The sequence below is a fragment of the Rana temporaria genome, chromosome 2 (assembly GCF_905171775.1).
Source record: "Rana temporaria chromosome 2, aRanTem1.1, whole genome shotgun sequence".
Lineage (NCBI taxonomy): Eukaryota > Metazoa > Chordata > Amphibia > Anura > Ranidae > Rana > Rana temporaria.
The window spans coordinates 190,711,116-190,737,444 of NC_053490.1; the positions used below are offsets into that span (position 1 = coordinate 190,711,116).

General features: G+C 45.1%; 1 protein-coding gene across 1 annotated transcript; it reads right to left on the reverse strand.

Moving 5' to 3' along the window:
* Window positions 1-292: 292 nt before the first annotated feature.
* Window positions 293-25,346, reverse strand: BIVM (basic, immunoglobulin-like variable motif containing). The gene is made up of 10 exons (XM_040336182.1): window positions 25,226-25,346; window positions 18,077-18,643; window positions 14,269-14,389; window positions 13,133-13,228; window positions 10,437-10,541; window positions 9,255-9,349; window positions 8,401-8,533; window positions 6,965-7,048; window positions 6,042-6,138; window positions 293-950 (listed from the first exon to the last, which is right to left on the reverse strand). The coding sequence occupies exons 2-10, from the start codon at window positions 18,531-18,533 to the stop codon at window positions 654-656; spliced, it is 1,485 nt and encodes a 494-aa protein (XP_040192116.1). The 5' UTR covers window positions 18,534-18,643; window positions 25,226-25,346; the 3' UTR covers window positions 293-653.
* Between the last annotated feature and the right edge of the window lie 983 nt (window positions 25,347-26,329).

A 26,329-nucleotide genomic window follows, 5' to 3' on the forward strand; every position in this document is an offset into this window, starting at 1 on the left:
TTTTACACATAATACAAACATTACAGGGACGATTGTGTCATTTGTGCAATTGCTGAGACGTCCACACAGCAAATGTTTTTAAAAACACTCCAGGGAATCTGCACGGAATACAAATCTTGGCAAATTCATGTTTAGCCAAGCATCCACTGATGGTTGTGTCACTTGGCCAAGTGTCGGGTATGCATGGCATTGCAAAGTCTGCCTCGTCACATTTCCATCCCTCCACACCCCGCTTTCAGCTGCGAAACCACACTTGTAAAGTGAGGCCAGTCTTTAAAGATAACTTTAAGAGTTTTTTTTTATTTACATTTTTTATTAGATCAGGCCATATGCTTCCTAGATTAGATAGTGATTTTGTTTTCTAACAGGCTGCCCGTGTGAGTTTACCCAGCTTCATGGATTTGAGGCAACATAGCCAAGATTCAGTATGCAAAGTCTTTGTTATACATACAGTATCACAGTCATGACCACAGTATTTCAACACCATGAGCAGCCTACACCAATGTGTAACAGAAATGAACAAAACTAACAAAGAAGAGGTACATGCGTGGTGCTTATACCTCTAAAACACAAGTTCATAATTTCAACACTATTGCTGTGAACTGATAAAATAGCACACATTTCTAATAGAATAATCAATGTTGACTTTCAGGTCAGTCAGTTCCATCGCCATCTGTATCGCTTTCCGGGGAGCCACTGCCTCGTCTCTCATTGACGTTACACATTCTCTTCCATGCAAGCTCTTGCTGAAAGCCAGTACTGAATGACCTTCCCAGGCGTCCGTGTTGTTTCTTTGCCACATTATCTTCACTTTCAGATTTAGGAATTCTCCTTGTTTGAGCTGAAGGCTGGGGATCGGGTCTCAGGTTGCCAAGCTGAAAGGTCCACGGGCCAAATCTTTGCCAGCTGAGTCTTTGAAAAGCCATTATACAATGGAGATTTCCTCCAGTCTGAAATATGTTACATTATAAGAGATATTATTTGAAAAAAAAATAATAACTTAAGATTACAGTGCTTAACCACTTCAATACCAGGCACTTACACCCCCTTCCTGCCCAAGCCAATTTTCAGCGCTGTTTAACCACTTCCTTACTGGGCACTTAAACCCCCTTCCTGCCCAGAGGACTTTTTGCAATTCGGCACTGCGTCGCTTTAACTGACAATTGCGCGGTCGTGCGACGTGGCTCCCAAACAAAATTGCCGTCCTTTTTTTCCCCACAAATAGAGCTTTTTTTGGTGGTATTTGATCACCTCTGCGGTTTTTATTTTTTGCGCTATAAACAAAAATAGAGCGACAATTATGAAAAAAAAATTTTTTTTTACTTGTTGCTATAATAAATGGCTCAATTTTTTTTAAAACATTTTTTTTTATCCTCCGTCTAGGCCGATACGTATTCTACGTATTTTTAGTAAAAAAAAAAAAAAAAATCGCAATGAGCGACTGGTTTGCGCAAAAGTTATAGCGCCTACAAAATAAAGGGACAGAATTTTTTTTTTTATTATTTTTTTTTTTTTTACTAGTAATGGCGGCGATCTGCGATTTTTATTGCGACTGCGACATTATGGCGGACACTTTTGACACATTTTTGGCACCATTCACATTTATAATGCGATCAGTGCTATAAATATGCACTAATTACTGTATAAATGTGACTGGCAGGGAAGGGGTTAACACTAGGGGGTGAGGAAGGGGTTAAATGTGTACCCTAATATTAGTGTTCTAACTGTGGGGGAAGGGGGGTGACCGATCTGTGTCTCTATGTACAAGAGACACAGATCCGTCTCCTCTCTCACCTGACAGCCCCGCTGTCTGCGAGAGTCGGCAATGAGAAATGATCTCATATGTAAACATATGAGGAGATCATCTCTCATTGGCCGCACAGATCGCCTAGGAAACGGCCACTCCGATTGGCCGTTCACGGCGATCTGTGATTGGCTGTGTCCAAGGGACACGGCCAGCACAGCAGTTCCCCGCTGCGCGCTCGGGATCGCGCGCGGGGAACGAGCAAAGGGGCGGACGTCAATTGACGGCGCCTCAGAGAATTAGAACCATCCTGCGGCAGTCAATAGTCGTACGGCCGTCGGGAAGTGGTTAAATGACAATTGCGCGGTCATGCTACACTGTACCCAAACAGAATTTTTATCATTTTGTTCCCACAAATGGAGATTTATTTTGGTGGTATTTGATCACTTCTGTGGTTTTTATTTTTTTATTAAACTAATTGGCATATTCCTGGTGGTCTAGGGTGGCCATCACTGGTGGTCCTGGGTGGGCAGTGCTGACCCCCCCCCCCCCATCAGGAGAGCAGCCAATGGGCTCTTCTCTACTCACGTCTGTCAGGCTAACTGACTGACAGCAGCAGTCAAATCCTGTGATGAAAGAATGGGGCCGAGCAGCACCGTCTATGGACAGGGGCAGCGCTGTGCATAGACAGCAAATCACATCATGACAGGAGAAACATGGATCATGCACAGTAGTGTGAAATGCATTTGCATCTGTTTCTCTGCTTTTACAATGATGGCATAAGTGTTGGCTTTACGTAGTGTGCGGTTGTCCCTGAAATGCTATATATAGAACCGGTGGTGGTGAGCCGAATTTTCACCTTGATGACTATCTGGTAGAATGTCCAGGAACAGACTTGGTGTTACACTTGGTTTGTCTCGGGTTATACTACTGCCTACAAAAGTTTGGGACATACAGAAAAATTGTAAGCCAGCCCCTTCCTCCTTTACCCAACATGCTCTTTTCTTCAGCTCTGAAAAAAAAGTAACAATTTTAAGTCAACTCTCTCAATTTGTGGCATTCAATTTTTGGCACTTTGATTAGTTGCTATGTAAAGACCAGCTCAATCAGTTGCCGTTTCCTCAGCAATAACTTTTGAGGCCACACCCAGATGCTGCTGGATATGCAGGGCTAGCCTAGAATGTGACCTGTGAGCACTGGGTTCTGCACTTGGTACTGTTTTAGCTACAAAACACTTTCTGGGTCCAGAGCTTTGGCACAGCCCCAGGTGTGAGAACCAGTCTTTGAAGGCCCACTTAGTCAGGCCAGTTAAGCTGAATTACCAGGTGCTACCTCACTATTTGTACATTGGGTACCATTTCAAACGTTTGCAGTGTTAAAGGGGTTGTAAAAGGTTCGTTTTTATTTTCTAAATAGGTTCCTTTAAGCTAGTGCATTGTTGGTTCACTTACCTTTTCCGTCGATTTCCCTTCTAAATGTTTTTTTTTCACATTTGTCTGAATTTCTCACTTCCCGTTTCTCCTGACTTAACTTTGCCCCCATCATCCGAGGTGTTCTGGATGGGGGTTAGTCAGCCAGAACAGCTTACTGAGGAACAGGAAGTGAGAAATTCAGACAAAGAAAAAAAAACCTTTAAGGCCGAGGAATTAACTGCTGACAATCTTCTAGGTGGAGATCTGCATGTGCTCTTTCCCATCATTCAGCCTAGAGCAGCCTTTATCAACTAGGATACTGCAGCTCCCTGAAGTGCTGTCTGGGTTCTTTAGGGGTATCCTTGCAAAATGACTAAAAACTGCCCCAAACAAAGGCAGGCAGATTGATCAAGCCTACATTATTTTGGGTTGTTAATACTTTTACCACTGCAGTATTAAAAGCACCGACCCTGTGTAGGGCTGCCAAAATGTCTCTCATTGGACCAATGTCTGTACAAATGCTTGGGAAGCTGATGTTGCATCCAAGGAGCATCTGATTTGATTTACCTTTGAGGGACAACATCTCTTAAAACCTGCTCTTGACACCATCATTAGCAATGTCATAGTTCAACAGAGCATGCTACCACTTCAACACAGGACGACGGTGGAGGGGTTGGAGGAATCTAACCTCTCCCCTTCATTCAGCAGTAAAAATAAGCATTCAGAGCCTGCTTCTCACTTAGGCCATAGAGTTCGACGTCAGATAACTACTATATTAACCCTTCTACAGGAAGCCAAAGCTGTGTCCTTTCTGTAGAGAGGGTAGACATCTCCATCTGTCTCTTCCAGAATGGTGGTCTCTACACTGCAGAGTGAGGTTTCTGCATCTGGATGCTTCTCATCTTCTGCATGGTATGAAGCACCGATTGCTGGATGACCCTAGCTCCTCTCTCAGCAGGCATAACAGTGGGATCCTGCAGCAAGTGCTGCCTTCATGGATCCTGATCACTGGGAGATGGACCCTCGTTCTCATATGGCTGATTGCAGCCTTTTGAGGAAGTGACTTCAGATTCCTTCCTCATTTCTGTTCCAAGCAAGGTGAATGTTCTTGGTGTGATCATGAATCCAGCCCCTTACTCCTTCGCCGAGCATGTTTCACTGTAGTGGGGTAGGTTGGATGAATCTTAGAACCAGTTTTATTTGGATGAAGTTTAGTCAGGTTTTTGTTTGCAAGACCATTGAAAAACCTCCCGGTGTTTAGGCAGATGAGGTTTTGCTCATCCTCTTACGTCAAGTGCCCCAGTTTGGGTTGTGTTATACCCTCCTCCCTGCCTACCCTTTTATAGGTGACTCTAGGGTAGCCGACTTCTTTCAGTCAGCATGACTTCGTAGTTGGTACCCTTGGATTTTTCTACCAGCCTCAAGGGTCATTTAGAGATCTGTTGAGATGACACGCTGTGAAGTCTCTTGTCTGAGCAGTCAACCTCTTTTCTCATTATGGAACATGTGTTGATTATCCAAGGTTCCCTCAGGAACCAGTTATGCTGGGATTTTCCCAGTGGCTTTTTCCACTGAACTCATCTCATTGTTGGTCGCATTTTCCTCTCTTTTGGGTTTTTGCGCTGTTCCACCTGTTTTGGGTGGATTGTTAGTTGGTTCTCACAGCCTCGCTGGCTTAGTGTTCTTTAGGCTCCATTCTCACTAGTGAAACTCCAAAGTCTCATAATTTACATTGCAACTTGTTACACTCTATGGCAGGGATATTCAATTAGCAGACCTCCAGCTGTTGCAGAACGACAAGTCCCATGAGGCATAGCAAGACTCTGACAGCCACAAGCATGACACCCAGAAGCAGAGGCATGATGGGACCTGTAGTTTTGCAACAGCTGGAAGTCCGCCAATTGCCTATCCCTTCTCTATGGCATTCAAGTCACAAGAAAGTCTCAAAGTAGTGCAAGATCCTTTTTTGAAGTTGCAGCAATCAGAAAGGTGGCCATTGAAATACAACGTTTTTGACTTGTCACAAGACTTCATGTTGCATGACAAGTGTCACTACTGAGAACAGAGAATATGTGCCCTTTTCCCTTGGCTGTGCCCTGGTCTAGACCACCAGGTTAATCCTTTGTTGCCTCCCCTTGGTCGTGGCTGTTCCTTGCTTTGCTAGGGCTTTACCATCTGGCCCAAGTTTGGGCATTCAATTACTTCTGAGTTACGTAGGGTTCCCAAATTTCTTGGGACTGTTGCCCACTCTGCAGCTGGACTGCTTTTGGATGTCCTAATTTTTCCTGAATTCCTATTTCTCTCACTGTATAAGAAAGAAAATGGGATTTTCGTACTTTCCATAAAATATTTCTTTATAAGGCAAGTGGATGAAACCGGTACCACCCCGCTGTCTTTTGCTGGCCCTGTGTATTGCTTGCTTAACAAACTAAGGCATGCTGGATAGAGGAAGGGTTTTCTGGGACTGGCTTGCCAGTGTCCCAATCTTCTGTAGGCTGCAGCATAACCCAACTGTTTTTGAATTCCTTTATGCATTAACCAAAAATCTCCCTTCTGCCTACCTCTTTGAAACTAGCTTCACTTTATTAGGGACCTGACTACCCACTCACATGCTTGAAATTCGTTTAAGTCTGGGCTCTGACTAGACCAAGCAAAGATTTTCACCTTATATTTTTTACTTGGATGTTATAGGTTGCACTGAGTAAATACAGCTGGATAAAACAAAAATGGTATCTGTCTTCATTTGAGGCTGCAAAGCAACAAAATGTGATTATTTAAAAGGGGGGGGGGGGCAATTATTTTCTATACCCACTATATATGGCTGCCAACAATAGTTACTATACATTTGTTCTATTGTAGATGTATACAAGAGTAATAAAACTCACCTTTTTCGTTTTTCTGTATTGTAGGCCCCTTTCAGTGTGTCGAATATCAAAGAATTCTGGATTTTGTGTGTTCAAATCTGTAACAATGTCTGTCCATCTAGAAAATTAAGAAAAAAAAACACACTTATGCAGCCAGTAGGTTATTTATTTAAAGCAATTTATGCATACTTGAACAGGCTACAAGTTTTCGAAATATTTATAGCCAACAGAAGAAGATAAAAAAAAAAAAAAAAAAAAAAAAAAAAAAACACACAACACAACACAACACAACACAACACACACACACACACACACACACGGAATATTCCAAATTGTACTAAAACAAATACAAACTTCAATTTTGTTTTGCTGACTATTTTTAGAGCCCTTTCACACTGCTAGCATGGCCGCGTCAATGGTAAAGCGCCGCTGGTTTTAGCGGCGATTTGCCGCCATTATAGCAGAGCTTTTTTTGGGCTTTGTGCTTTTAACCCCGCTAGCGGGGGGGAAAGGGTTAAAACCGCCCGCAAAGCACTGCCCATCGATTTCAATGGCAGGTGCGGTTTAGGAACGGTGAAATGGTTTCATTCGAAAACATTTTAATACCAATTTGATACAACCGCATGGCAATTTTGCGATTCCAGAACACCCAAAAAAAAAAAAAAACTGTAAACCTAGCTTTTCAGAAAGTTATATAAAAGACCACCAAAAACGGGTCATGGCTCAAATGCTACAGTTTTCCACCTATGTTTAGAACGATTTATCAGACATTATTTGTCGGCCAGCTAAAAAGAAGGTATACATTTTGTTCACCTGTTCACCTCCTTCCCATCATGCTACATCCACAAAAAAATACATTTTTATTTAACTGCAAAAATTGCTTGTTCTTTAAAAAGGCTTATACTCGAGACCTAATGTGAATTGCCAGTCAATGGCTAACATACTTTTTGCAGTGAATTGTTGGATGTTTTCTGCTCGGCTCTCCTATTAATATCCAGTATTCTACTTCATGCTGGAACATCTGACCTCTAGAACAGAATTATATTTGTTAGTAAAACATGTAATTAACAGTATGTTTTACGGTGTACACTCCTAATATTCAAAATGTTTTAGCTTTAGAAACAATTAGGGTTGCACCGATACCACTTTTTAAGACCGAGTACCCCCCAATACTTGCCGATACCAATTCCTTTTAATGTCATGTGACAGTGGCACTGATATGCAACACTGATGAGGGGCGTGGTCTGTCAGTAGCTTTTCTTTTTTTATTCCATTTCACGGTGTCAAGTTTTTTTTTGTTTTTCTTTACAATTTGTCTTTGAAATATTACATATTTTTCCCTTTTTTATTATTTTGATCAGCTCTGTTGAGGGTGGGGGCTTTGGTAAGATACCAGGGGTCTAAACAGACCCCTGATACACACCCCCCCTTTGAAATAGGGAAAGGGAAAGAGGATAGAGAGATTCCCCAATCCTGAAGATGAAAGGGGAGGAGACAGAGGCTCTATTCATAAACTGAAGCATCATAAACACAATTTACGATGCTAAAGATGAACAGTTATGAATCACCGATTGTCATTTTACCGGCTCCTTCCTTTTCCGAATTCACAGATTTACCGGCTCCTTCCTCCGCTCTCCATCCTGAAAGATCCGGGACATGGGGGACCCAGAGGAGGACACAAAAAGCCATGGAGGACGCAGGGGGACCCGGAGGACGAAACCAATTGGGACCCGGTGGAGGACACAAGGAGCGCAGAGGGGAACAGCCAGGGCGATTGGTGCTTGTAACTGCCCCCACCGCTGCACCAATCACCTTGACAGCCACAGAGGGAGAGGAGGGAAAGCTATACAGGGATATTGGTGCTTGTAACTCCCCCTCCTTCCCCCCCATCACCGCACCGATCATCTCTGAGGCTGCCCAAGTATCAGGTCAAGCATTTGCATGAGTACAAGTACTCATGCAAATGCTCATAATCGGCACTGATACTAGTATTGATATCGGTGCAACCCTAGCAGCAATAATAAAAATGCTTAAAGTAAACCTATTTTAAAGACATATGGAGAGCTGCCATGCTGGCCCCTTTGTTAAAATGCCAGCTGCCAGGCCATTTCTAGATCGAATACTTCCAGAGTCACTGAACAAGTATGTAGATAAACAGGATTCTTTATCTGCATACTTGTTTAATTGAGCAATTCAGAAAAGTATTGAAGCCATTAGGTCAACATAACAGCCAGGCACCTAGTATTTTGAATATAGTTTAGGAATAGCAGCCTCTAGAGTTAGATGAATAATTCACAAATTGGCACAGTAACTACCTTGAATATGGCGATTTTAGATAATCATCTTAATGTAGTACTTCTAGAGCTTAGAGATTGCTCACCTGTATGCTTTACAGGCTTTTAATGGCGTGGCTTCAAATCCAATAGGGCAAAAGTAATGATTCTGGCAGTGGTAAATGTAGGCCATGCAATCATCTTTCAAACCCTGAGTTAACTTTGACAAAGCTCCAGCAGCTAAAAAGCATAAAATGAGAAACCAGGTCAAAACAGTAGAAATGCATTCAGTAAGCACGCAAAAAAAAGACACGCTGCAGTCTGGGAAGGGGCTTAGGGACTCATTAACAATCTACACACTTGTAACATTAGGAAGAGTGTCTGTGTCCATGCAGCCCCTGCATCCTAATAAACTTGAATGGGCTTGCCCACATGCAGCAGTGGGCACCTGGAGCCTAGAGATGCAGAAAAAAAAACAAAAAAAAAACCTGTTGACAGTATTTCAACTTTCAAATTGCTGATAGGGTTACATAAATCGGTTTTCAAAAAAGAAAAAAAAAAAAAAAGAGAAAGTCCCTAACCTCCTTTTCTGGAGTCCCCCCCGAAGTTGCTGTCCCTTTCTGTGGGTTCCCCGTGAACAAACTGTGTGCAGAGGGGGCACCTGTGCTGTCTTGCTCCTGAGCCAGGCTGTGTGTATCCATAGACACACAGCACAGCTTGTCCATGCCCCCCTGCTCCACCCTCACAGGATTTGACTGACAGCAGCAGGAGCCAGTGGCTACGCGCTCTGTGTGTCCTGTGAGAGCAGATCTGCTGCAGATGGGCACAGCTCTGAATTGAGAGAAGGCTCAGGTAAGAGGTTTGGGGTGGGGACAGGCAGTTAAAGATTGCACCAGTGCAAAATTGTGACATTTGACAGCAGCATACCCTTTAATAAAAGCTTTGTACTGTATACACTCACCGGACTCTCCAGCAGTCTTGTTTTTTCCATGAGGTTTGTAAAGAACATATGAACACCCCTTCACGTGAAAATGATCATTTATTTGTCTGAACCATCTGGGAAAAAAAACACACACAACACAAGAGATTCAACTGAAGTTTCGATATAAAAAGAAAAGTTATGACTTCTCACTTGGCTCGGAAAAGTAATATTCAGTGTTAGCCAGGGCTCAAGTCCTGCGGGAACGCGTGGGAACGGAGTTCCTGCACTTTTTTCACAGCAGGAACTCCGTTCCCTTTGCAGGACTAGAGCAGCCGAGAAGCCAATCCTTCACTAAGCGGCGATGCCCAGCTCGAGTCACTGTCAGGGGCAAGCGAACCTTAGTAATCCTTTGTTACTGGCCGCTTCCTGTATATGGATTCATCGGGTAGTGTGCGGGTATTCCATCACTTCCTCGATGCCGCAATGTCTCCTGGGAGCTTTTGACATTGTGGAGGCCTGCCGTGAGTTATTGCGGGATTTAGAAAGAACTTGCTTAAAGTGGATCGAAAAAAAACAAAAAAAAAAAAATGCGGTTTAGTAATTATGCATATGAGCGTATCATTTATTTATTTTTGGTGGGGGAGTTGATCTTGGGTGGGAGTTCCCACACTTCTTTCCCCAGAACTTGACCCCTGGTGTTAGCTATAAAATGAAAAACTGAAAATCCCATATAGTACAAGCTTTCGAGGATACACAGTTGTCTTCATCGGGAATGGCGTCATACAACAATGAAGAGAAAAACAAAACACATCAAAATATTTAAATGTATTGAATTTTTTTCTTTGTAAGTTACTTGTATGATACCATGCCTGAAGAATATAATGGACTGATCCTTAACACTTACACTAAAAAATATATTTAGTTAGCCAAGTGAAGGTATGACCTATATTTTCACTTTAATCTAAAACTGTATGCTGTACACTTCACGCGGACATAATAAAAAGACAAAAGCCAGGCAGTTCAGAAACATATAATTCAGGAACGTCTTTTGCATTTGTGGTTACTGAATGTTCTTTACTGTCCTTGTAGCCTAGCATAAAACACAAGGGAATTACATGACCGTTCGTCCGTGAAGCACGCACACCTTTTAGCTTATTTTAAATTAGAGACAGTTTGTATGTGATGCAATGTCCTGGGCAAAGAGAAATAGGAAAGACTGACCTCATTAAAGTGGTATTTCCAGTAAAAGGACCAAACCGAATTTCTTCAAAGGGTGGCTGGAAACCCAATATATGCAGAGCTTCTTCTTGAGTGATTGGTGGAAGGCTTTGTGAGGAAACAAAAAATTAAATCATACAACTCAATTGGAGTCCAACTGCTTTTTAGACCAAACTTATTTGTTCCTGAACTGAAATAGAACTCTAACATGTAGTAAAGTGTGAATGAGCTCATTCTTGTGTGTGTTAAAGCAACACTGCACACTATTTGCAATGGTGCAACGTGGTGCCATTCACTCTGATGAAGTGAAGCTGCAGCGCAGTGCCAGGCAACACATTGATGTGCTGCCAAAAAAGGTACAGGTCTGATTTCTGGGTGCATCCCAGCCTGTTCATTTTAAATGGGCTGCCCAACACAGCGCACATTAACAAGCAAAAAACCTGCATAGCACCTCAGCGGTCAGATGTGAACTGGTAGCCAATGCAAATAATGCCCCTTACATTGGTAGTCAGTGGAAAGAATGTTTCTTACATTGATGGTCACTGAGAAGGATGCTCCTTACATTGGTGGTCAGTGGAGAAGGAATGTCTCCCTTACAGATACAGTAGCTAGAAAAATAGGTGGTGTCAGTAGTTAATTGCTCATGGAACCCCTAGCAACCTCTGGGCAAACCCTGGTTATACTAATTTGTCAGAAACCTAGGCAATACCATACATACTGAGCATGCTTAAGCAGAAGTCACCTTCAGTCACAAGTTAAAACAATTCATACAGACAATTTTAGTTATATGCAAATCTTAATTTTTCCAGTAAAGTTTGAGCTAAACACACCTATCCCATCTTCCTGACCTCTCTATTGGTCATTGGAGGATGCCAATCTTTTTAAGGGGCTTACGATGGAGTTCAGGAGCCAGGATTTAGTGGGCAACGCTAGACCTATACAGAAAAAGTCTAGATTTGCAAATACAGTAGTACCTTGGATTACGAGCATAATTCATTTCAGAAGCATCTTTGTAATCCAAAGCACTCGTATAGCAATGGAAACTCAGATAATTTGTTCCACAGTGATTGCTGGTGTATGCAGTACCGCATGTGGCCAGAGGTGCAGGGGTGCCGGTGTATGCAGTACCGCATGTGGCCAGAGGTGCAGGTGTATGCAGTACCGCATGTGGCCAGAGGTGCAGGGGCGCCAAAGACACTCGGAGACACTCAGGAACAGAGTGTCTCTGTCACACCCGCACCTATGGCCACATGCGGGACTGCACACAGCAGCGGCTTGAATCCTGCTCGTCTTGCAAGACAACCCTTTTAAAATCGAGTCAAAATCTTTTTTTTTTTTTCAAATAGCTTGTATCGCGAAACGCTCATAAACCTCGTTACTCGCAATCCAAGGTTTTACTGTAAAGTCTTGTTTTTTTTAATTAAACATAACAAACATGTATACTTACCTGCTCTGTGCAGTGGTTTTGCACAGAACAGCCCGGGTCCTTCTTTGGTGCTCCTGAACCCTTTCCCTCCTGTTGAGTGCCCCCCCAGCAAGCAGCTTGCTATAGAGGCACCCGAGCCACAGCTCCCTGTACCCAATGAAACACGGAGCTGTGGCCTGGGCCCCTTTCTGTCCTCATTGGCTGGCTGATTGATGGCAGCAGGAGCCAATGTTGCCTCGCTGCCGTTTCAGCCAATTGGGGGGGGGGGGGGGGGAGAGAGTCCCAAGCATCTAAAACACTCCTGCAACATCGCTGGATTTAGAGGGACCTCATGTTTGTATTAGGGGGGCTGAGGTAGCCTACTGCACACAGGCGGCTTTTTATCTTAATGCATTACGATAAAAATTATTTTGACTTTACGACCTCTTTAAGCCTCCTATATTTTTGGATCTACTGATCATTTGACATTCAGTTTTCACTGAAGGTTAAAGCCTAAGGAAAGCCATAGACTATTTGATTTTCTTTCCTGCAACTACAGGTGGAATCCCTCCCGCAGCGCTATTGTGTTCTGTTGGCAGGGTGGCACGGATAGCCTTCCTGGCCGAGAGAACACATTGATTACTGATAGCAGCTGTAGCAATAGCATGCCAAATATCTGACAGGCTGGTTGTACTGAAGTCAATCGATATATTGTCTTCAGTACAACCAGCCTGCCCATACATGGATCGAATCCCTGCTGTGTTCTGGCAGCTGGACAGGAATTTCCGCTTCCAGGACAAAATCCAGTCGCCATTCACAGGGAGCTTTGTATTCTATGAATAAAAAGTTTGCTCTGATTTGGAGAGCCGGGCGGATAACTTTTCGATCGCCACCTCAGCCAATCAGAAGAAGTTTTTGTATTCATTCATTTCTGTAAATGGCTGAGCAAGTTTTGTTCCAGGAATAGGAGGGGAAAGTCCCCGACTCGCTGCTGAAGCACAGCCCTGTATACTATATTTAGCCTTAACTACATACAGTTTATACAGCACCCACAGCCGCTGCAACTGTTCGTGAAGTAAATGGTTCATTTGGGCCAGCTTGGTCCAATCGAATGATTTAAACTTCACTAAAACCAGGAGTTAGGCTTTAATCTCTATTTACGCATTTCCTTATCATGAACTCTGTTTAAATTTAAGGAAAATTTTTACATTTATTATAGGTTACTAAAAGAACATTTCAATCAGTCGTCTGCATTTCCTAAATATGCTAGTAGCCATTACTCTGCGCACTATACCTTCCTGATCCCACAGTGCTATACAGAAAGTTCCAGCAGGATACTAGAGAGGAAATACCACAGGACGTCTTGTACTGGGGCCGACTGATGCAATACCTGCAGAGACAAAATGTTTTATGTAGAAAATACTGCTGTTTAAATATATTTATACAGATTGTACAAAGAGATACATGAAGTCTTTTCCAAACACCAACTATTATGCAAAGCTACATAGTTATAAATGCTCAGTCAATAAACATGTATCCCTTCAGTACATTTTCCTTTTTCCACTGACAGTTAACTTGATAAAACAATCTGCTACTACCAATAAAAAATTTTAACATACAATTTTTAACATATTAGCAAAATCGAAAAAAAAAGGGGAAAAAAATTAATTAATAAAAAAAACGAACACGTGGGACTTTGGTGGCACACCAGTTACATTAAAATACTACTTTTTAATAGACAACATACATTAAATATTATGATGCAAGATAATATTTTATGCATGTTGTCTATTAATAAAGTAGTAGTGTGCCTCCAAAGTCCTACGTGAGATTTTTTTTATTTTTCCGATTTTGAGAAAATATATATATATATATATATATATATATATATATATATATATATATATATATATATATATATATATATATATATATATATATATATATATATATATCACTAATTCCCCTCCCCTAATTAATACTTTATCATAAAATTTTATAGTAACAAATTAATTAAGTAAACATCCACTAAACCACCACCACGATAGAAATATGACAATGTGGTACATTAAACACCACAAAAGTCCAGGAACCATAAACCCAGCGCATTCTAATATGCAAATCTCCACTTTTGTGAAGAACTTGAGAGTTAGTGAGCCCCCTCAACTCTCACAACTCCCTACTGGACGCTGAGGTTGCCCATCATACTGAAGGCCAGCTCTCGGTTCTCAGCAAAAATTCAGAATTGCATCTCAGAGCACCCTGGGGTTTGGGGGTTCTGGGGTGTTCCTGAAGATAGATATGTGAAGGCTATTGAGTATTTAGGATTTAAATACAGCTGCCCTATTACAGGATGTTTTTAAGTGCGACTTAAAAAAGCATTCCAATCTTTTCATTTGTAAAGTATTGTAACAGATGAAGGATCAGTACCATCTTCGGAGATCTAGAACTTTACGTTGCTTAATCTCATCTGCTATAAAGTGTTGTGTGCATTCCCTCAGTGGCTTCACCTTTCTGTCAGGCTTCTTCTTTGGAGCTTGTTTTGCTACGCCTAAAAAGAAAGGAGGAAGTGAAGGCTTACCTGAAGTGCTCACACATTAAAAAATTTAGAAATAAAAAAAATAAAAAAAAAAAAAAAAAACACACAGGCACACTAAAAAATAAATCACACTCATTACATTTTACCCCTGTGGTGAAGTTTGCATAGGTGGAGGCCTTGATGGCAGTATAGGAAGGCTGTGACTAACATATGATATGAGCCAGGAATATCACTCTAAAGGCCCATACACACGATCGGATTTTCCGACAACAATTGTGTGATGGCAGGGTTTTTGACGGATAATCTGACCGTTTGTATGCGCCATCGGACAATTGTTGTCGGAATTTCCGCGAACAAATGTGGGGTAGCCAGGCTCTCAAATTTTCCGACGACAAATGTGTTCCGTCGGATTATCCGATCACGTGTACACAAATCTATTGGATTAAAATCCAAAGTAACTAACCATAAGACAACTCTAGCAGTAGATGCCCTAAGGGTGGCGCTAAAGAGCTGAAAAACCACGTAGTTCCGTGTATGTTGGCTGAAAAAGTTCTGCCATCTGTATGCAGAACAAGTTCACAGCCAATGCCCTTCGCACAAAATTCCACAGATTTGTTTGTTAGAAATCCGATCATGTGTATGCCCCTATTCACACTTGTGCCACTTGTCATGCAACTTTGGACATCAAAACCACATGGCATGTCACCGCCTATGTTTTCCAATGATAACCATTCATACGTGTGACTTAAAGTCGCAGCAACTTGAATGTAGTTCATGCACTACTTTGGTCCGACTTTCTTGTAACTTGAGGGCCATAGACTATTGTTAATCCTCAAAAGTTGCATGAAAGTCGTACCTGAATGTTTTACATGCAACAGTGGGTCCGACTTTGCAGAGGGACAACTCACATCCAAGTCACACCCATCAAAAATTGCGTCAAAGTTGCACGACTTTGGAATCGTACAAGGGTGAATGGAGCATTAAACCCCACTACAGACACAAACTACCATCTCTACCTCCCACCCTCCTCTTATCCAGTTTCTCAACCAGGGTGTCGCAAGCAGTTTTCCCCTAGGTGCAGGTTGGCAGTACACTGCTATGGTGCTGGCGGCCAGCCCACCCACCATGTTGGTCCAAGGACAGGTAGTATGCAGGGCCACCCCACAGAAGAGGGTGAAAGTCTGGCTCCTTCAGACCTGCTCCACCTCTGCATCCGGAGCCAAAAGGTAGGGTTCTGACCATGATGGCGGAAATCTAATGTGATGGGGGACTTTTGATGTGAAGTTGATTTAATTAAGGAGGTAGTGTGCACCGTCCCAGGCCCAGGTTTTCCATTGATAGTTACATCTCCATTTTTTAGACTGGGGTGCTTTGAGATTTTTCAATATTTTAAAGGGTGCCACAGCTGAAAAAAAGTTGAAGAATGATGCTCTAACCCAGGGATATGCAATTAGCGGACCTCCAGCTGTTGCAAAACTACAAGTCCCATCATGCCTCTGCCTCTGGGTGTCATGCTTGTGGCTGTCAGAATCTTGCTATGCCTCATGGGAGTTGTAATTCTGCAACAGCTGGAGGTACGCCAATTGTATATCCCTGCTCTAACCCATCCTGTCTGTCTTACCTGGTAAAGCCAGCAATACTCACCTAAATTCCCTGTTCATGGTCAGGTCCAAGTACAAGGGACCGCTAATCCAGCGCTGCAATGATGCCCGAGATATCGGTCCACTCAACTTCCCTCTGTTGACTTCAGTTCTCTTCTGAATCCTGAGAGGACCACAACTGCTGGTCATATAATTGGAAGGGTCGTCCATGTCACGCAGGCAGTGACGTGGACACTTGAAGAAGGACTAAACCAGGGAGTAAACAGAAGAAGAGAAGGCTTGGGGCTGGAGCATCTCAAGGCTGCAGCTTAACCACTAAGGTACCGCACGCCATCAAATGACGGTGGGCAGAATACCCTATTGTTCTGACAGGACGTCATATGACGTCCTGTCATTTAAAGCCGATAGGGGGCGCGCGCACCCGTCACGTCACTGGGAACACAATGCGCGTGCCCGGCGGACATGATGGCCGCCGGGCACCCGCGATTGCCCAGTAACTGAGCAGGGACGTGGAGCTCTGTGTGTAAACACAGAGCTCCACGTCCTGTCAGGGAGAGAGGAGACCAATCTGTGTCCCTTGTACATAGGGACACAGATAGGTCACCTCCCCCAGTCACCCCCCCTCCACCTACAGTTAGAACACTCCAAGGCTACACATTTAACACCTTCCTCACCCCCTAGTGGTTAACCCATTCTCTGCCAGTCACATTTATACAGTAATCAATGCAAATTTATAGCACTGTTCACTGTATAAATGTGAATGGTCCCAAAAATGAGTCAAAAGTGTCCACTAAAATGTCGCAGTCCCGAAAAAAAAAAACGCAGATCGCCGCCATTCCTAGAAAAAAAAAAAAAAAATCATTATGTCCCATATTTTGTAGGCAATATAACTTTTGCGCAAACCAGGTTATTGCGATTTTTTTTTTTTTACCAAAAATATGTAGAATAATACGTATCAGCCTAAACTGAAAAACAAAATAATTTTTTTTTTAAAAAAATGGGATATTATAGCAAAAAGTAAAAAATATTGTGTTTTTTTTCAAAATTGACGCTCTTTTTTTGTTTATAGCCCAAAAAATAAAAACCGCACAGGCGATCAAATACCACCAAAGGAAAAAACTCTATTTGTGGGGGGGGAAAAAGGACGTCAATTTTGTTTGGGAGCCACGTTATACGACCGCTTAATTGTGAGTTAAAGCGACGCAGTGCCAGAAGCTAAAATTTCGTCTGGGCAGGAAGGGGGTGTAGGTGCACAGTAGGCAAGTGGTTAAAGGGGGGGTTCACCCTAAAAACGACTTTCCCTTATTACACTGCCCCCCCACATTACAATACGATTATGCCTATTACTTTTTTTTTGATGCTGTACATACCTTCGTACAGCTATTCACCCGTGGCTTCCGGGTTGCGAGTCCCGCGGGAGTGGGCGTTCCTAACATGGTGGTGATTGACGTTTTGACAAAAAACAAGCTCCCCCCGTCGCGTAAGCCGCGTCACGATTGGCGAAAGGAGCCGAATGGCGAGTCGGCGCTATACTGTGCATCGCCGTTCGGTTCCTTTCGCCAATCGTGACGCGGCTTACGCGACGGGGGGGAGCTCGTTTTTTGTCAAAACGTCAATCACCACCATGTTGGGAACGCCCACTCCCGCGGGACTCGCAACCCGGAATCCACGGGTGAATAGCTGTACGAAGGCATGTACAGCATCAAAAAAAAGTAATAGGTATAACGTATTGTAATGTGGGGGGGCAGTGTAATAAGGGAAAGTCGTTTTTAGGGTGAACCTCCCCTTTAAGATAAAAAGAAAGGGGCATTTAGATTTATTTTTTTATACAGCGATCAATTTGAGTGAGGAGGGAAGGAGGGATATTGCCTTTATCCCAGAGAGGCTTCATATTAGTGCCGATTACACGGATCATTCACTTTTGCATCTGTTCAGCACTGACCCTTGTGTCTATGTAAGATTGGCACAAGGTGACATTTGCCCCCATGACTGCCCCTTTATATTTAATGTGCGTTTGTCATATTAATTCTTTTTTTTTTTTTTAAGAAAGTAAAAGGCATGCTCAACCATCTCTATTAGAACAGCAAAAACCGTTTACCGGTTTTAGGTTTTAACTTCGTAGTCATTGTGTTAAAGTCTGACGTGTCAATTTCCCAGGCAAGAGGATATGTCCCAACATCACTGGATAAAGAGTCCAAGCTAGCATCCTCATTATATAGGCTATCAGAAGCACCAGCCGCAAGATCTATGTAATTCAATGGGTTGGTAAAGCCGGGTTTCTCCTGGGAACTTGTGCTGCTAGCAGAACTGGAAGTTTTGCACAGGGATGTTGCTTGGTTTAACAACGCATAGTCAGAACATATAGTATAGAACTTTTCTCTTGTGTGAGTCACTGGACATCCCCAAGGATAATGACGCTCATTAGCAGGTCCCAAGCTTCCCACATTGTAGGTCTTCACATTGGCTTGGAGATTGTCCTTCTCACATTTCTCTGTAGACGTCTCCTCGTTTCTGCCAGAACCATTAGCTTCTCTGACGACCTCTACGTTAGGCATTGAATGGAAAGGCAATCTGGAGTTTACCAAGATTCACCTCGTCACCAAGGACTGCTGGAGTCAAGGAGGCGAGCTATTTCATCTGGCGAGCTTCACAAGGAATGCACTACCTGAAAAAGAGAAATAAAGAGACCCTGTCACCAACTAAAGCACCAAACCATGCATTTTAAATTGCTTAGTTGCAGTGTACAGTATTCCCTTTCCATAAATGTTTTTATATTCACTTGCGATGTGCCTCTGAACTTTAATGTATTACAGGTACTTGTATAGCGTGGGCAATCTATGCAGACATACACTACAGGTCATTCTCAAAAAATTAGCATATTGTGATAAAGTTCATTATTTTCTGTGATGTACTGATAAACATTAGACTTTCATATATTTTAGATTCATTACACACAACTGAAGTAGTTCAAGCCTTTTATTGTTTTAATATTGATGATTTTGGCATACAGCTCATGAAAACCCAAAAATCCTATCTCAAAAAATTAGCATATCATGAAAAGGTTCTCTAAACGAGCTCTTAACCTAATCATCTGAATCAACTAATTAACTCTAAACCCCTGCAAAAGATTCCTGAGGCTTTTAAAAACTCCCAGCCTGGTTCATTACTCCAAACCGCAATCATGGGTAAGACTGCCGACCTGACTGCTGTCCAGAAGGCCATCATTGACATCGGGGTAAAGATCTCGCGCCAAAAATAATGATAATAAAGGAAAAAATGTGAGAAAGCTGCTCCCCAGAAAATTCAAATATGAATGTAAAATGTGGAAAAGTGGATAGGGGGCGCTAATGAACTTTCTCTTTGGGGACACAAGGCTGCATTTGGGGACACAAGGCTGCATTTTAAAAAAAAGTATCGGTATCGGCGAGCACATGAAAAAAAGTATCGGTACTTGTACTCGGTCCTAAAAAAAGTTGTATCGGGACAACCCTAGTATATATGTACATTTACATCTGTCCCTGTACTCAAGGAGCTTACAAGCCAAGGTGCCTAGTACACACAATCAGAAAATCTGATACAAAAAATACAGATCTCAAAGTTTTACGATAATCTGATTATTAGTACACAGTTTGAGAGCCGATCACGCAAGTTCATGTGAAACCATCCGAAGGGATCCCTGTGATACCAGATTGATTTTCATTTAATCAGTACAGTGTTTGTTTGAAAAAAAAATTGGAAAAGCAAGACCACGCATGCTCGGAAATGAATACATACATTACGTCACTTCTGAAGTTGCATTCTGTCATACATATTTTCCTAACATTAGCAACCTTTTCATTTTCCATGAGACTAGCATGCTTAAAAAAATAAATAAAAAAATAAATAAAAAACAGACGCTCATTTGTCCGATATTTGCATTGCGTGTACGAGGCTTAACTCACATTCATATATATAGGGCCAATTTAGACAAGGGCCAGTTAACCTACTAGCATGTCTTTGGAGTGTGGGAAGAAACTGGAGTACCCGGAGGAATCCCATGCAGGCACAGGGAAGAACATGCAACTTCAGGCAGGTTGTGGTTTGAATCAATAACCTTAGTGCTGCAAGGGAGAAGTGCTGAACGTGCTAATAAATATGACTACCACTGTAAAGTCTATTAGCTAGCACTGCTTCTTCCATCTGAGCACATCATAGCCCTCCCTTCTCTCTATGCTGGTCCAGGTCCCCCATCCCTCCCACATTACCCTTTATGTAGCTGCCATGGGAGGAGTAAATGAGAATACTATTGGGTCACTTACACTAGGGAGGTTTTAACCAGTATTCAATTTCAGTGGTCTGACCTATGTGCATGAAATGTTCAAAAATAGCACCAACACGATTTGTAAAATTGCACCACACCTATTGGCATGGTACTGTGGTACCATATGTTTTGGCAGGCGCAAATGCACACACGTTTGCCAGATGCACGAGGGTGCCATTAAAAAGGAATGGGTCCTGTGTGCGTCTGCAGAGGGCAGTGCGTTTTGTGTTGATGCGATTTTGCACACATTCCTGCACCACTTCTCATTCCGCAGAAAAAAAATATATATATATGAAAAGTCAGCAGCTACAAATACTGCGGCCTTTTAATATATGGACACAAACCTGTCCTGGGCAACCGCGATGCCAGCACCCAAAGCCGATCTATCCCTCTCGGGAGGAGGAGAGGGAATCAGGAAGTGAAGCCTTGCAGCTTCACATCCTGGTTCTCTACTGCGCATTCGTGATTCACGCTGCGCAATCCCACTGGTCCCTGCTGTCTTCTGAGGCCTGTGTGTCTCCCAGAAGACAGCGGGTGGGGGGGGGGAGTAGGCGCCAGACGTGGTGTAGGTCACTGCGGTGATCTATGCCCAGAAACGGGAGAAAATACCTGGATTACATTGGTAGCTGCTCCCTCCTCCCCACTGAAAGGTGCCAAAAGCAGCCTACACAAAAAAAAAAAACAAGGACAGCATACATTTGAAAACCACGTAGCATTTGCGTCGCTTTGCAAAAATGAAGCTACATGTTGAGTCTGAGAGGAGTTGAAGTTTGTCAATGCCCTTATTCAGGTCTATGGTAAAGTGTTATAAATCTCTGCACAATGAGCGTAGACAGACCTGTCATCCACTGGCTCAGCGAGGTTCAACGGGTCAATCTCTGCTGAGCAAGCAGAGTACGTCAAAATGGACAATAAGGTGTGAAAGGAGCCTTATACCCCCAGGATGCTGGGACTGACAACCGTCACATTTGTTTAAGCTCCCAATCAAACTCAATCCATCCAATGTCTGGAGTCATGTGCAGCACCATGGTAACTGCACATCAAACACAGTCCAAGATGGCAGCTTCCTTGGCTGAAAAGGAAAGGAGGGTTTAGTTCCACTTTAACCACTTCATTACTGGGCACTTAAACCCCCTTCGTGCCCAGACCAATTTTCAGCTTTCAGCGCTGACGCATTTTGAATGACAATTCCGCGGTCATACAACACTGTACCCAAATTATATTTTTATCATTTTTTTCCCACAAATAGAGCTTACTTTTGGTGGCATTTGATCACCTCTGTGATTTTTATTTTTTGCACTATAAACATTAAAAAAAAAATGAAAATTTTGAAAAAAAAAAAAAAACCACAATATTTTTTACTTTTTGTTATAATAATATCCCAATTTTTTAAAAAAAAAAAAAAAAAATTTCCCTCGGTTTAGGCCGATACGTATTATTCTACATATTTTTGTTAAAAAAAAAAAAAAAATAAGCGTATATTGATTGGTTTGCGCAAAAGTTATAGCGCCTACAAAATAGGGGATAGATTTATGATTTTTTTTTTTTTTTTTTTTTTTACTAGTAATGGCGGCGATCTGCGATTTTTTTGTCAGGCCTGCGATATTGCAGCAGACGTATCGGACAATTTTGGGACCATTCACATTTATACAGCGATCAGTGCTATAAAAATGCACTAATTACTGCATAAATGTGACTGGCAGTGAAGGGGTTAACACTAGGGGGTGGTGAAGGGGTTAACACTAGGGGGTGAGGAAGGGGTTAACACTAGGGGGTGAGGAAGGGGTTAAATGTATTCCCTGGGTGTGTTCTTACTGTGTGGGGGGAGGGGACTGACTGGGGGAGGTGACCGATGCTGTGTCCCTATGTAAAGGGACACAGATCGGTCTCTTCTCTCCCTGACAGCACGTGGAGCTCTGTGTTTACACACAGAGCTCCACGTCTCTGCTGTGTCACCGACGATCGCGGGTGTCTGGCGGACATCATAGTCCATAGCGCGGATCCCAAGTGGTTAAGGGCCAGTTCACACCAGACGCAGTTCCGTACAGTTTCGTGTGCTTTTTTTTTCTGCACTAAAAATGCATGCACAGCGTTTCCATGTATTACAATGGCTCTAGTTCACACCAGGCAGTCAGTTTCTGGTCAGTTTCCGGTGCAGAAACTGACCACATGGTGTGAACTAGAGCCATTGGAATACATGGAAACACTGTGCATGCATTTTGTGCAGAAAAAAAGCACTCGCAACCGCGTCTGGTGTGAACTGGTACTAAAAGCAGGATTTTGGGGCACTTTTTTTTACCACTCAAGCTCCTATTAAAGCAATTTGCAACTAATAATATGGGCAGCACACCGAGCCGGTCACATGATCAAGACATGAAGCATGTCACTTGTTCTAAATAGAAGCTTCACGTTGATTTTGGAAGAGGATGAAGCATCCCTACCCCTTCCATTCAAGCCTATAGAATTGCACTTGCGTGTTAAAGCGGAGTTCCACCCAAAAGTGGAACTTCTGCTCATTTGTCGTCCCCCCCTCTGGTGCCACAAATGGCACCTTTCGGGGGGGGGGGGAACAGGATACCTTTCCCACTTCAGGAGCCACAGCCGTGGATATTGATATCACCGCTCGGTTCCCTCCTCTTCCCCCTGTTGCTGGGCCAATAGGAGAGAGGAGTGGAGCTTTGTGCATGCGCAGTAGGATTCACAGCATCACCCAACAGCTGATGGAAACATCCGCAGTGGTGCCGACATCGCTGGACTCCAGGACAGGTAAGTGTCCGATTGTTAAAAACCAGCAGCTGCAGTATGTGTAGCTGCCGGTTTTTCGTTTTTGCAGCTGTGGGCGGAACACAGCACTTCCTTTAATTTGGGTGAAGCCCCCGTGGGAGGACAGGTGGGTGAAGCCCCCGGGGGGGGGGGGGGGGGGACAGGTGGGTGAAGCCCCCGTGTGGGGGGGGGGGGGGGACAGGTGGGTGAAGCCCCCGTGGGGGGGGGGGACAGGTGGGTGAAGCCCGTGGGGGGGGGGGGGGGACAGGTGGGTGAAGCCCCCGTGGGAGGACAGGTGGGTGAAGCCCCCCTGGGAGGACAGGTGGGTGAAGCCCCCCTGGGAGGACAGGTGGGTGAAGCCCCCCTGGGAGGACAGGTGGGTGAAGCCCCCCTGGGAGGACAGGTGGGTGAAGCCCCCCTGGGAGGACAGGTGGGTGAAGCTCCCGTCGGAGGACAGGTGGGTGAAGCTCCCGTCGGAGGACAGGTGGGTGAAGCTCCCGTCGGAGGACAGGTGGGTGAAGCCCCCGTGGGAGGACAGGTGGGTGAAGCCCCCGTGGGAGGACAGGTGGGTGAAGCCCCCGTGGGAGGACAGGTGGGTGAAGCCCCCGTGGGAGGACAGGTGGGTGAAGCCCCCGTGGGGGGGGGGGGGGGAACAGGTGGGTGACAGGTGGGTGAAGCCCCCCGTGGGAGGACAGGTGGGTGAAGCCCCCCGTGGGAGGACAGGTGGGTGAAGCCCCCCGTGGGAGGACAGGTGGGTGAAGCTCCCCGTGGGAGGACAGGTGGGTGAAGCTCCCGTCGGAGGACAGGTGGGTGAAGCTCCCGTCGGAGGACAGGTGGGTGAAGCCCCCGTGGGAGGACAGGTGGGTGAAGCCCCCGTGGGAGGACAGGTGGGTGAAGCCCCCGTGGGAGGACAGGTGGGTGAAGCCCCCGTGGGAGGACAGGTGGGTGAAGCCCCCGTGGGGGGGGGGGGGGAACAGGTGGGTGAAGCCCCGTGGGAGGACAGGTGGGTGAAGCCCCCGTGGGAGGACAGGTGGGTGAAGCCCCCGTGGGAGGACAGGTGGGTGAAGCCCCCGTGGGAGGACAGGTGGGTGAAGCCCCCGTGGGAGGACAGGTGGGTGAAGCCCCCGTGGGAGGACAGGTGGGTGAAGCCCCCGTGGGAGGACAGGTTGGTGAAGCCCCCGTGGGAGGACAGGTGGGTGAAGCCCCCGTGGGAGGACAGGTGGGTGAAGCCCCGTGGGAGGACAGGTGGGTGAAGCCCCCGTGGGAGGACAGGTGGGTGAAGCCCCCGTGGGAGGACAGGTGGGTGAAGCCCCGTGGGAGGACAGGTGGGTGAAGCCCCCGTGGGGGGGGGGAGGGACAGGTGGGTGAAGCCCCCGTGGGGGGGGGGGGAGGGACAGGTGGGTGAAGCCCCCGTGGGGGGGGGGGACAGGTGGGTGAAGCCCGTGGGGGGGGGCAGGTGGGTGAAGCCTCCCGTGGGGGGGGGACAGGTGAGTGAAGCCCCCGTGGGGGGGGGGGGACAGGTGGGTGAAGCCCCCGTGGGGGGGGGGGGGACAGGTGGGTGAAGCCCCCGTGGGGGGGGGGACAGGTGGGTGAAGCCCCCGTGGGAGGACAGGTGGGTGAAGCCCCCGTGGGAGGACAGGTGGGTGAAGCCCCCGTGGGAGGACAGGTGGGTGAAGCCCCCGTGGGAGGACAGATGGACAGGTGGGTGAAGCTCCCGTCGGAGGACAGGTGGGTGAAGCCCCCGTGGGAGGACAGGTGGGTGAAGCCCCCGTGGGAGGACAGGTGGGTGAAGCCCCCGTGGGAGGACAGGTGGGTGAAGCCCCCGTGGGAGGACAGGTGGGTGAAGCCCCCGTGGGGGGGACAGGTGGGTGAAGCCCCCGTGGGAGGACAGGTGGGTGAAGCCCCGTGGGAGGACAGGTGGGTGAAGCCCCCGTGGGGGTGACAGGTGGGTGAAGCCCCCGTGGGAGGACAGGTGGGTGAAGCCCCGTGGGAGGACAGGTGGATGAAGCCCTAGGCCTGTGACATCGGATCCAAGGCAACCCGATGACAACAAAGCAGCATCAGCAGCTGTGTGCGGCGCTCCTATGAATGACAGGCACACGAGGACCGATCCTACAGCACCGCACAGCTCATCTATCCTCCCGCAGCACATTGTCCTCTCTATGATACATCGCCGGATCTTACCTGTCCGCACACCTCCTACCAACAGCGCGATGTCAATCAGGATCACAGGATGGATGAAGCACCCCCTGTCCCCTCCGTTATCCACCACTCCCCTAACAGACCTGGGGGTGATCGCCACCTACTGGACGGAGGAACACACCGTTTAACCTGCTGATAGGCTTCTGTGGGCAGCTACACAACCAATGGCATGGCAAAAAAAAGTGTCACCTGTATAAACTGTGACTGATCTGCACTTTTTAATATGATTTATAAATGATCTTGATGTATAATTTGATTTATAAATGATCTTGGTTTATAATTTGATCTATTATTTATTTATTTATCTGTAATTTATTTCATTCTGAACAATAGGCAAAACTTTTATTTTCATTTTGGATAGAGTAAAGAAGGGTTTACAACCCCTGTCAGATTTTTTTTTGCCATTTGTGTCCCATTGCCAATATTTCCCTTCACTTCCTGTGCCATAGCCAAACAGGAAGTGAGAGGAAATCCCTGCAAATTAGGGGAATTCCTTGGGGACCCCCCAGGTCACCAGAATTAGTGTCCTCATTGGAAGATTTCTCCTCTATTACTTTTCTGAGGACAGCCCAACATTTGGGATATTCTTTCTGACAGGTGTTCTAATCTCTCTCCACTCTATCCAAAACTAAAAAAAAAACGGCGTGTCACAGATCGGGGTAAAGGGCCAATGACAGGAGCGTGATCGCGCCGTTCCACTTGTAAACAAACCAGAGCATGTCCGGTTTGGCTCCTCCTCTCTCCTCACACCAATCCAGCATGTGAGGAGAGGAGGGGAGAGTGGGGTGGAGCCAATCTGAAGTTCCCACAGCGCTGATCTGTGCCTAGCAATGGCTCATCCATCCATCCATCCATGGCTCATACATGTCTCATCTATCCATCCATGGCTCATACATGGCTCGTACATCCATCCATGGCTCATACATGGCTCATCTATCCATCCATGGCTCATACATGGCTCATCTATCCATCCATGGCTCATACATGGCTCATCCATCCATCCATGGCTCATACATGGCTCATCTATCCATCCATGGCTCATACATGGCTCATCTATCCATCCATGGCTCATACATGGCTCATCCA